This window comes from Alligator mississippiensis, chromosome 16 (assembly GCF_030867095.1).
Source record: "Alligator mississippiensis isolate rAllMis1 chromosome 16, rAllMis1, whole genome shotgun sequence".
NCBI classification, from domain to species: Eukaryota; Metazoa; Chordata; order Crocodylia; family Alligatoridae; genus Alligator; species Alligator mississippiensis.
The window spans coordinates 2,385,561-2,397,995 of NC_081839.1; the positions used below are offsets into that span (position 1 = coordinate 2,385,561).

Below are 12,435 nucleotides of genomic sequence, written 5' to 3' on the forward strand. Positions count from 1 at the left end.
GATTTGATTACTTTGCAGTCTGATCACCTCAAATGTTAACTTACCTTTAAAGCTTGCCTGGAGCTTAGCACCAACTTAACACACTCATGTTGTAAAACAGCCATTCCTGCTCATCAAATGTAAGCCATGGACAACTCCAAACAAGAAAACCAAGTCCCCTACTTTCAGGTCACAACAAATGCAGCCCAGGCTACTAGTGACCGACAGCTGTTCTGGCTCCTCAAGTGGAATCCATGAAACAAACATGGTCTCAATGCACATCCTACACATCACCCTACACAACTGGCTTCCTTATGGATGGGCTGAACGGACAAAACGAGTGCATTACAGAGCCTCAAGATCCTGATTCAGGCACAGGGCAAGAAACGTGGTATATATCTGCACCAACATATCCCAAAGGGCATCAGTGCTGCAGCTGTCCATCTGGTCCTTTTCATGAGAACTCAAATACACATGGAACGTTAAAAAAAAAAAAAGAAAAGAAAAAAAAAATGGAGACAGGCTTGTGTTTCTAATCCAAATGTACTTCTCTTTATTCAAACCAGGGTAATCACTGGTTAGTGCAAAATGCACCTAAACCTTTTAGCCTGAGGGAAATCTACATCTTAACAAGGCCTCCGTTAACCCCTAACGAAATCCACAGAGGATTCTGAAGAGTTTGAAGCACAGATCTAAATGCTGCACTTCTTAAGTGACTCTGTGCATCTGCACCTGCCTTGTTACCACTTCTATACCATCAGGTAACAAAAGCAAAATACACTCAGTAGATTTCTTCTTTGAACTCCCAGAGTTTCTGGACCAACCCCCCTACTGCTGATGCTAGAAGTAAGGAGGTTGGGACTGACCCTCACTTCCAATGGTGCTAACGGAAACCCTGTTTTAAATTAAAAAATAAGCCAGCATACATAGTAGAAAATTTCTCTTAAAAATTTCACAATCTGTAAATGTATATATTTTTTTTTCTTTAAACATAAAAGTTTACAATATACGGTAAAACAAAGGCTCAGGAAAAATAATTTCAAAAAAAAGAAACCTGAAGTTTTGAATTAAAGCTGAAGACATTTTTAAAACCCTGTAGTTTGAACCAGTGACATTTTCTTTATTTGTGCTGATGGGTTAGAGAAAGGAAAATATTTAAAAACTGCAGTCCAAACACCCACAGCTTTGCCTTCAGAAGCCACCTTCCCCCTCCCCCCCACCCTCGCCCTCCAAATGTTGTTAGGTTTTTCTCCATCAAGTATGTGATTGTCACAAGTTCAGAAGTCTGGGATGCTCGGGTTCAGCTGGTATCAGATATCCCGCTGTGGACAGAATTCCCTGATTGCCAGCATGTGCTAGCGTCTGTAGGGGTGGAATCCTTGCACATTATGGTTCTGTCCTCGTCCAAAACCACTTCCTCCTGCAGGTGGGCCACTGGATGGTGGCACTGAGGGGCCTCCATAGGAGGGGGGTTGCTGGCTGGGATCGGAGAAACCTTGCCCAAAACCACTCAATTCTTGTCCATAACCTGGGAAAGAAGGGGAAAAGCCTGCAGTGAGCTTCTGTTACAATCCATACTCAAGGACAGAGGCGCAGCACCAATAGTAGGCGCAAAAAATGATGCCACACACATACTAAAGCATAGCTTAATAAATATACACAGATGTGTTGGGCTAATACTTTGAGATAACAACAGCTGCTTTTAGTTCTGATCAGCTATCTGATTTACATACAGAGAGCACAGGTAACGAAGAGAGGGGACTGAATGGGTCAACAGGCATTGTGGTTTTCACCCCGTATTAAATCTTACCCAAGCTGGTAGCGACCTAACTATCATCCTACTGCTGTTCAGAGGTTCATGTAAAGTGGGATGGTGGGTTCTGTCACTCCCTTGTGAATAGTTCTTAGCAAGACTTCCATCCTATCCGCTTCAGCAGAGGCAGAGAAGATTAACAGGGAAACATTTTACTTCCTGATCATTTTGCAGCTACTATAGCTATTAGTAAGCAGCCCAGGTGATTACTGGAAGTACCTGGTAAATATGTTGCCTGGACTGTAAACAATCGGTTTTGCTGCTTCCCCATATAACCAAAACTTCCTTTGCTGAAAAGACACCTAAGTGAACAAAACCTAAGGAACTTGTTTTAAAGTGAATTTAAGTCCTGAGCCCTGACGGATTAGTTGATTTAAAAAAAAAAAAAAAAAAAAAAAATCAAGCTGACAGTGTTCTTTGTAAAGGCTTTGGAGACTGAACTCAAGGCTCAGCTACAGGCAAATTGGCAGAGCAGAATCAGGAAGATTGTTACCGCTGCTGTTGCACGCATTACGTGGTTAAAAGGAACATCTCAGCCTCAAGTTGCCATCAAAATCCAACACCTTTCCTTAACATTACCTTTCTACACAGGACAAGCTGAAATAAGGAAACTTTGTGGCAAGTTTTTTTTTTTCTTTTTCTTAAAAGCAGTTCAAAAAACAGCAAAGCTGTTTCATTATCCACTCTGTGGCCAATACTTCCAATGCAGCAAAAGCAAACAGGTAAGCAGTAAGCCATCTTCAATACACCCAGGCATTGAACACTGACAAATGCGTTAGTCTAATTGGTTTTGCTCTATTTACTCACTAGTTCTCAGTCTAGAAGTGAGGTGTCCCTCAGTGAAACTCTGCATTCACTTATCATGCACTGAATTACAGGATACGCTGGCAACTCCCTTCCTTTCCAAGAACAGAGAAAGGTAACTATGGAACCAAGAGACTTCTGCCTCCTGCCCAGTCTTCCTCCTGCCTGGATGAGGCTGTGACCTTCATTCTGCAACATAATCTGTAGCTGAGGTCAGAGATTCAGGAGCAATACATTTCAAGTAAGCAGGATGAGAAAAGACCCACGCCCCCTTTCAATTAGGGAGCATGAACTAATTCCTAGAAGCAAATCGATGTGTAGCAAGAGTCCCTTACTCTAAGAAGCCTAAATAGAGTATTTCCATAACTAAAATACAGCTGTTGGTCATTAAAATGGCATTACTGGGAGACTCCACTATGCAAGATGTCATTGTTGAGAATCCTAATTACTCAGTACAGTTTGACAACCCCACTTCTTTTTGCAGGGTTAAGGCAGGTTTAACTCTGCTAATCCAAAGCAACAAAGTCTCTTAGCATTTCAGTCACAAGCTCTGCCTGTCTCGCAGGACTTACTACCTCTAATGAGTTCTACAATACATTTATCATGGACTTCCCTTTGTGAAGACTGGCTGAAGCTGCTAATTCAGCCTTTTTTTTTTTTCCTTTTCTTTTTTTTAACACAAAGATCATCCACTAAAAAGGCAATTTAAGTGTTCTGCTCAAGGGATGGGGCTCAGAGCAAAGGAAACTATGTTCTTCCTAATGCTGCGGCTTGCACTGAGAAAACCTCATGTCTGCCTATTTGTTTGCCACTACCAAATCTTAAATCAGCAGCCAACGCATTTAAATACATTTCTCTTGCCCTGTTCTCTCCACCAATGCCTAGCATAGCAATCAGCCTGCTCTGGCACTTTCAATGGTGACACACAGTTGATTCACAACTTCTGCGTGCCCTGGTTTCCAAGTTGTGCCAATAGTAGCAAGGGATATTTGCTGTACTGCTTATGAAAACTCATTTCAATTGGATAATAAAACAAACCAAGACTTGCCAGTGTAACATCTTGGGAAATGAACAGCAGAATAATTGATGAATGTTTGCTTAAGCCAGCTAATAGATATGTAAGCTAGATCACCCTTGAACCAGCAAAACCAAACATCTTCCCCACCCTCTTAAAGAGAAGAGACCCTGCAAGAAACACAGATTAATTTCCCAAATGCAGATAAAGTAAGAGCATTGGTTGTAAATAGGCTCCACCTACCTAGGATCTCTCACTGCTCAGCCTGACCATAAGAGTGTAAACAAAGTATTGGCGCGTAGCCTGAAGGGTCTTGAGAATAGGTACCCAGCCCTAGTAAGAAATGAGGAGACCAGGGTGACGAACCCCAAGAGAGCCCTGTACAGAGATAATTTTTGAGGGTCAGGGAGACATAGCCCCGTTAGTGTTTAATTTACCAGAGTGTTCACATTTACCCTAACTGTAAACATAGCCATATTTACGATGCTGTCAAGCCAGGATGGATTTTTAAATGCCACAATGATTAAATACTTCCATGTTTCCTTAAAAGTTTATGAACTCTATGCATTAAGTGAATACATGCAGAACTGGTCCACTGCATTTGTACAGTAATGCTGCGAACTAATTTGCAAATGACACCTGAAGTGCCAACGCTCTTTATAAAGTGTATACATAACTCCGTAAGCACGTAAGAGATCAACAACTTTGGTGGTAATATACTATACTGAATACTTCTAGCCATATTTGCATATACTGAGAGTGCAGTCTTGCATGTAAGTAGTTTGCTTTCTAGCATGAACCTATGGGAGACTCATTCTTCTAATGCATTTAACTAACACCTATAAGCCCTCCCACCTTCCCCTCCCACCCCAATTAAGCCCTCCCACCCACCCCATACCCCAAGACTATCTAAAACCAGTTTTTAAGAGATTTCCTTGAGAAATGCCTACCTGGCACTACATAAAATGCTACAGTACTGCATATGTCTAGCACAAGAACCCAAATACCCTTACAGTTCTGTTTTCAAAGGTAAATAATTTAAGATTTTTAAATGGTATTTGGAGACTACTGATTAAAAAGTCTGGCAGCAGGGATATTATCTGCAAATTTCCCAGGACAGAACGTTCTGATCAACTGTGCTGTCGATGTTAATACAAATATTTCAAGAGCCAAGCTTAATTATGTAAATTTGAATGCATCAGATTCTATTCTTAAGCGTCCTCCTTTTATTGGTATGTTTCTGGCAAGATAAAATAATCTACCTGAAGTCAGAGGGGATATAACTACTACTTTTTGTGCCCAACTACTACGTCTGATACAACCCAGCTTAGGAGCACCACTTTGGAGAACTATCCTCTTTTTACATGTCAAGAACCAATAAAAGGATGATTCTCCTGGAATTTGTGCTTGGCACCCACTCCGTAACAAACCACTTCTGAAGGTGTTTTAAAATGGGGGGTGGCAGGACATGCATAAGCACGCTGGGGTGAAGTGATTATAATGCAGGGACAGAGTTACCATCCTTGATCTCTAGGCCTTTCTCATGAAAAATGCTGCTTCAGCAGCTACCAGTAAGCCCCAGAAGGCATAATCCTCCCACCATGAACAGTTAAATAAGCAGTGCTGCTCCCAGAAAGTTTGGGTGGAAAGGCAAGAAACCTTTCCTGATCCCCACAAGAATGCAACTTTCAGCTAGCAGCACAAATATCTGACTACAAGTTTTCTACAATATTGCAGCCTATCTAGAGAAAAGTGATTTTGCAGCTTTTAAACTATCGTTATTTACGGCAGTCATCTCTAGAGACTGATTAAGCATCAACTATGCATGTCTTTTTTATTTTCCACATAACTGTTAGCTTCTTCAAGTCTTAACCGGGAGAAAAAGGAGCATGCAGGCCAGGTGTAGCAAGACACCTCCACTGTCATTCTTTCAGTCAACTCCCTTCTTACCCTTCAAATGCAGATACTACTTCTAAATATTATTATTCTCCAACCAAAGCAGAGACAGCTAAACAGAAGGAAGCAAACTACTGAGAGCAGCATGACACTTAAACAAAAAGGGTTTCAAACAGAACTTCTGGAGTGCAAATGGTGGCTTTATCCCATCAGTGCACTGATCCCTACTAGAGGACTCAGGAAACGGGCAGTGCCTTAAAGCTGGTGAAAGGAATAATACTGCAATATCAGAATACTGGGCATTTTTGGAATCCCCACCCCGCCCCCCAAGAGCCAAGCTGGCACTGTTACCATTAGTACAAATGCCTTCAGCATTAACGCACTGGTCCTGGACACTGACTTGTCACCAAGGCACTATGAATAAAAGGAAAGCAGAATGTGAAGGATGGAGGGGGAAGGTGCTGTTCTGAGTATAGTTGACATGCAGTTACTTACCAAACTGACTATAAGGGAATTCTGGCTGAGCAGTTGGGGGTTTGCTCATATCCTGAGTTGTCTGAGATGGTGGTGGTGGTGGAGGGAAAGCTAGTGGTGTTGCCCCAGGAGTGGCAGGAGGAGGGGGCACTCCAGGAGGGGCAAACTGATCTGGTGGAGGAGGTGGGGCACCATATCCAAAACCTGAAATCAGAGGCAGAGTATAAACATGGTGAAGTTAAGAGGCCAAATTTACACAGGGCCTGGACTTTTATTTTATTTGCTTCACAGCACAACTTTACATTGTTACAAAACCCCCTGGGTTGTACTGGGATAAGACAGTACTATTTGCTGCCTGCAGATGGACCTAAATTAGTTCGGTCTCTTTTGATGCTCATCATCTTATGCTCAGTTAAAACAGCCAATGTTTAAGAGTTGCAAAATCTTACGCTGCGTGTGCTACAGACACAACTATAAAAACCTCATTTAGGAAAAGGAAGCCTTGGGAAAAGTGAGTGTGGGGAAGAGTCATGGCAAGATAGTCCTCCAGAATGCCTTCATCCAACCAAGTTATGAGACTGCCCAAATTCCATGGCTACAACTTCTTCAAAGCACAAGAATCAGAACGGGCACATGATGGCTGCTCAAGGGAAGCTGGACGCTTGAGTACATTTGTATGCCAGTTGTTTGTTTTTTTTAATCAGGATTTTCAAAAGGAGCCCAAATCCCACTTACAACTCATGGAATTTGTGCCTTAAAATTCTTTGGAAAGCTCAACTTAAAATTATTACTAACTTTACCTTTTGCAACCATAGAGATGTGAAAAGTAGAAATCCACACTGAAATAAAACGTTCTCAATACAACAGAACACAGATTTCGAGTTACAGAATTCAAGGGTCTTGTTAATGTGATCAGAACAGATGGAAACAAAAGGCCACAAGTAACTGAAAGATGCTGGGCTTTAGCTGTAGGATAGAATAATCTGCATATTCTCAAGTGGCTCAACTGAAGAAAACTCCAGTAAATTCAGAGGAAGGCAGGAACCAGACACAGCAGGAGTAAAGCCCAGTCTTGTGTTCAGCCCCACAACCCCGGATCAAGACTCAGAGGACACTTACTAAAAGGTGGAGGGGTGCCATAGCCCTGCGGGAATCCTTGCGGGGGTGGGAATCCTCCAGGAGGTGTAGAGACTATGTATGAGGTAAATGGTGGAGGAGGAGGGGGGGCTCCTCTTCCTGGAGGAGGCGGTCCATACCCACCTAGAAAATCCAGTAAGACTGGTGAGAACAAGGTGATATAAACAGGAAAGGCAACCTTTAGATCTAACCCAAACACGCATGCACTCTTCTTGGGAAGGAACTGTCTAAACCTCGCACTCTTTGGATACAGACTTGGAGAAATAGTGCTCTCCAGCCATTCCTCCCCCCTCCCCACACCTGGCAAACCCCAAGCATAAGCAATCCAATCCCACAAGGCCAAATCCCAGTGCATTTCCATTATCAGCAATGAAGCATTCTGCTCCCAGCATTGCACAGTTAAGAAAACTAATTTCTTCCAGTGAAGATCAAGTTTTAAAAGGCTTTGAGGAACTACAGTTCAGAAACTTTTACACCACCACAGGTTCTTACTTAAAAAGCAAGTCCTATGCTCTCCCACTAGGATTTTTTCTACAATTTACAACCAGCACTCACACCCTAGCACCTACTTACCAATTGCCTGGCCAGCTGGCACCCACATTCCTGAAACAATCAAACAAAAAAGGTAGTTTATGCACTTATATGCTGGAACTGTCCTATAAAAGCAAGTCGTAAAATTATGAAAAAAACAAACCAAAACAAGAAAAATCCTGTAGCATTTCTTGTATTGGCTTTTTATTGATTCTACAAAGCAGTAAGCCCGTTAGTCTTAACACTCCAAAAATATTCACCGTTTAAACAGAAAAGATGCACTCGCCCCAAAAAGACGCTTTACAAAACTATCTAAAAACACTAATGTTTTGAATCCAAGCCTAATCAAGCAGTTCATTAGTCATCTCCTTCAAGGGTGTTATAATTGGAGTTGAGTTCATTTTCTACTGACTGCTGTGCTCAGGTATAAAAGTTAATGCATTAACAGTTTCAGACTGGCTGCGACCATACCTTTCCCCTACAAGTAACCGAGATGAAAGTGGTCTGGTTCCCCAATTTGTGAAGCTGCAGATTAGCACACGCGTGCAGAATGTCAAAGCCTCAGGTGCAGCTTTCAAGTTAATAAGCACCATGGGGAAACCATGAGCCATCCTTAGGGGACATTATCTATTGTAGTGATGCTGCACCCTTTCCCTAAGATAAATCCTTTCTTCAATATCTGAAGGCAGGCAGGCGATATTCTGTCAGATGCGACTCAATTATACCAACTCATTTCTTCACGTGGCATCAAAACATCTTTCAATGATTCCATCTCCAAAATCTCAGGTTCTCTTATGACAATCAAAACTAAAACACGCGTCTGCCCCTACCAGCCCTGAAGGATTCAAGTTGAATCAAGAAAATTATATGCAGTAAGTGCTCCCCTGCACCAGCACTAACGACTAACCCCACAGCTGCTTGTTACGTTCCCAGGCTATGCTAATGAAATATGAAGACACAAGACAGCCTGTTTTCCTTTCATCCCTTTGACATTTTACTTGTAATTTCCTCTGCTACTCATTTCAAACCTCATCTTTGAAAAACGTGTGTTCCATAAATATTTTTAATCAGGGTCCCCACACAGCTCTCACTCCCACAGCTGCTGAATCCTGGAGCTCTCCTCTGCTCCTCCACGATAGGAAAAGGGAACATGCTGATTAGTTAGGTGTGGGGAAAGGCACACACCACAAGAGGGAAAAAAAAAAAAAAAGAATAAAAGGAAATCACAACACTGATCTCCAGGCAGTCAGGCCAGGGGGCAACAAAAACATTCTGGGGGAAAACTTAAGGACAGCACACCAAGCAGAATTAGAAAAAAATAACAGACAGCACTTCTACTTAAAAGTCACGACACCAATGGTGTTGATTCATTTAGAGCAATCACTAACAAGATGCCATCTTTTCAAACAATGGGAACGATTTGCAGTTTCCAACACTGTACAAGGAATGACTCCAGACTCGGGTCGTGTCAAATGCAAAAGGAAGAGGTACCTTGGGGACTATATCCTTGCTGCCAAGTAGGAGGGGGTTGTCCTGCCCAGCCATTGGCAGCACTTGGCATGATCCGGCTTCCCCACTGGCTGGTACCTGCCGGCCCCGGAGTCTGGCTCTTGCTGTCCCGAGGTTCTGCACGTTTCACCTCCACCTAAACAAACAGATTTGCCATTTAGGAGAGATGATGTAGGTTAATATACCCCCCTTCCCTTCACACACACCCTTATTTACACTTAAGACTACACTTAGCACCTTACGACTTATGTCTAAGTACTTAATTATAAAACTTACTTAAGGCTGGTAATTTAAATAAAAAAAATGTTTCTCAGGTACAATAGATGCAATGGCAAGACATTACAAGTCCTACATCAACATATATTTAAGCAAAATATGTCCTACAAATTATTTCTGTTCCATTAAAGTAGTCGTTTGCTTGCTTTTCTTAAAGCAGCAGTACCCTCTTACAATGGCTCCTCGCTCAAAATGTAGGGGACAAAATTTGTAGCTTCAGCTTTGGATCATCCTAAATGCTCACTACAAGATTTAAGACGACAATGCTTTTAGCAAAGGTGTTCCTTCCAGAAGCAAAGAGTTCACTCTGAAAAAGGGTACTAATGCTTTAATCATTCAAGGATGTTTGGGGTTTCATTTGGAAGTTCAAGAGTTTAAACCCACCCCATTTACCTTCAATTGCAATTTCAGCTCTGCTCATACCTGAGAAACACAAGCTTGATTTTTTTTTTTAATTTGCTTTTTCTTTTTTTTCTCTTTTTTTTTTTTTTTTTTTTTTTGGTCTTGTTTTATTTTTTTTAATAGGTTTATTTAAATGTCTAATGGAAGATAAGGACTTACCTTCCCCAGGCTAACGCTTAAAGAATCTCAATTAACTCAAACAATGTCAGAGGGAATGGATGTGATAAGAGAATCTTACATTACATCTAACAAAAAAGTAAACAAACATGCAAGTAATAAAAATGGACAGTTGAGTCAATAAGAAGCAAATCTTCATACTGTGTTAAGTCAGTGACAAAAGCCCTCCCATTTTTAAAACTGTTAATAAGCCACAGTGCTTAACTTATTTTATTTAAAGATAAAATGTCCTAGTGCAAGCCATCAAATAAGTGCATTTGACCTACTTAAAAATAAGCTCCACATTCCATATAAACCTCTCAAAAAAAAAAAAAAAATCCAGTCCCTGATTTAATGAAACAGTCCCAGCACTCATGCATGCTGAATTAAAGTCTTTTTTATTTTATGATTAATTTTAATGGGTGCCAGAGTACAAAGAAAATAAATCTCAATCATCAATGGGCCTGAGTAGTATAGAAAATAAAGTATTCAGAATTCTTACTGCTATGTCTTAAAAGCCATTCATGTCAGAGAACAAACAGGAAATAGGCACAGCACAAGGACAAAGACCCCCCCTCCCAGCCTTCTGCAGATGCCCCAAGGACATTATACATGATGGTAACCAAATCTCTGTCAGCTGAAGGCCCTTCTAGAGGGGAACCAAGGGAATTTTTCAAAGAACTCAAATTAATGAGTCTTAACACATTTTCCTTAAGGGGATTCAGTAACTGCTTACAAAAGCAAAGTCCTCTTTGCAATTTTAAGTTTTCCCACTTTCTAATAGCAACATATGGATGCAGATTCACTTTAGAGCTACAATATAATTACCATGAAGGGACAGATAGTATTCTGAAAGCTTAAAGTGGCTATTAATAATCAATGAAGGGGTGGGACATCCAGGGTTACATTCATCAAAGCAGCAGGGCTTCATTAATGTTCCAACTGGCCTTTGTAAGTCTGGCCATTGCTAGCCTGGCAACTGAGATAGCCTAATAATAACTGAGAGCCCCAGCCCTTCCAAGGCCAAAATTATAGCTATACCCAGACCAAAAGAAATGATTGGCTACATTTATTTTGTGCCTGCGTAGCTGTGTATTTTTTTTTTATCTTTTAAGACCTTAATATTATTTGGTTTGAAACTTGTTCAAGAGCCATTTGAGAAGAGACTATTTAAAGTGGCACTGCCCGTAAGTGGCAATTGAAAGATCTCAAACACTGAGCACCAAAAGGTGGTGGCACTTTAAAGAGGGGTTCTTCAGATTCACACATCCATGGAAAGAGTTCTAGCATCCTTTTCTGGTGTTCACAGTTAACCTTCTGCCTTTGATCTGGGCTCTAATTTAAGTAGTTCTTGCAATTTTAAGGAAATATCAAAGAGCAAGGTACATGCAAAGGATACATGTAACAAGTAAAACAAATGCCCCATGGTGCAAACGTGTGTTTATTAACTCCCATGAGTAGCTGTACTGACTTTAAATGAGATTCTTCAGCTACTCATAGGAGAAAAAAAAAAGTTGCATGCGTTCCTATTTGCAAGATCAGGGCAAAAAAACCCAGAGACATTCACAAAGATTTAGGACTTAACTCTGACTCACTGGCAAATAGTTCTCCCCTCCTGCCCCTCAAAGGAGACTAGTCTACAGAAACAGAATCCCTTAAAATAATTAAGATACCACAAAATGTTTTAAATTGTTCACCAATCACTAGTTTAGAACATAAACAGTGCTCACATACCGTTAAGCAAGTAAATGTCTGAAATAACCAAGCTGTAGAAATCTTGTCAATACCAAGTGGGAATATGTTTCAGATAAAGAAACATGATGATATCCCCAGGTTTCAATAGGAAGTTTTTTGGGGGCATTTTTCACTATGAAGTTCCCATGGCCTAACACGTGTGTTTTAGAATTCAGGATAAACTCAAAATCTTTAATAATTTTACCTTTACCAATTTTTAAAAAATATTTTTAACTACATCCATCAAAGCAGAATTTACTGGTTAATTTTAAAACGTCCCTTTTTTAGAAACTGCAATGGGTACAATATAACCTTAGATTTCAGAATCTCTCAGGAACTATAAATTCCTCCTACTTTCTCTTTCCACAGGTGAACCCATGTTCACATCTGAATAATATAATCAAAACGAAGAGAAAGAGTCCCTCACCTACCAAACCTTCATGTGCTGACAACACAGTATGAAGATGAAACAACCAGAGGTCACTTAACTGCATTGTGGTTAAATACTATATATAGATATATATAGAGTATGTGGGTTTGTATCAAAGTTTCACAGTAAGTGACCCAATTTTTAAAAAAACCAATCCTTCATGACGTTTTTGTCTTTTTTGTTCAATTTTAGGATTATGAAAGCAGATCCCCGCAAAGTACCTCCAAATTTAAATATTAAATATTCACATCTGAAGGAGTGGTATCTTAAACCAAGCCT

The 12,435-nt window shown here is 40.7% G+C and overlaps 1 protein-coding gene across 9 annotated transcripts in view; it reads right to left on the minus strand.

Annotated features, from left to right (window-relative positions):
• Positions 1–503: 503 nt before the first annotated feature.
• DAZAP1 (DAZ associated protein 1) overlaps positions 504–12,435 on the minus strand; it is a 32,075-nt gene continuing 20,143 nt past the window's right edge. For 3 of the 9 annotated variants that reach the window (XM_019490898.2, XM_006267833.4, XM_059719533.1), the window contains 5 exons: positions 9,141–9,294; positions 7,692–7,721; positions 7,101–7,241; positions 6,003–6,185; positions 504–1,507 (listed from right to left, as the gene is read on the minus strand). In XM_019490898.2, the coding sequence (XP_019346443.1) occupies positions 1,335–1,507; positions 6,003–6,185; positions 7,101–7,241; positions 7,692–7,721; positions 9,141–9,294 (681 nt within the window). In that variant the 3' untranslated portion in view covers positions 504–1,334. Of the gene's footprint in view, positions 1,508–3,854; positions 3,990–5,858; positions 5,922–6,002; positions 6,186–7,100; positions 7,242–7,691; positions 7,722–9,140; positions 9,295–12,435 lie in introns of those variants that run through there. The other 6 variants (XR_363206.4, XM_019490907.2, XM_019490901.2 and 3 more) reach the window with 6 other exon arrangements.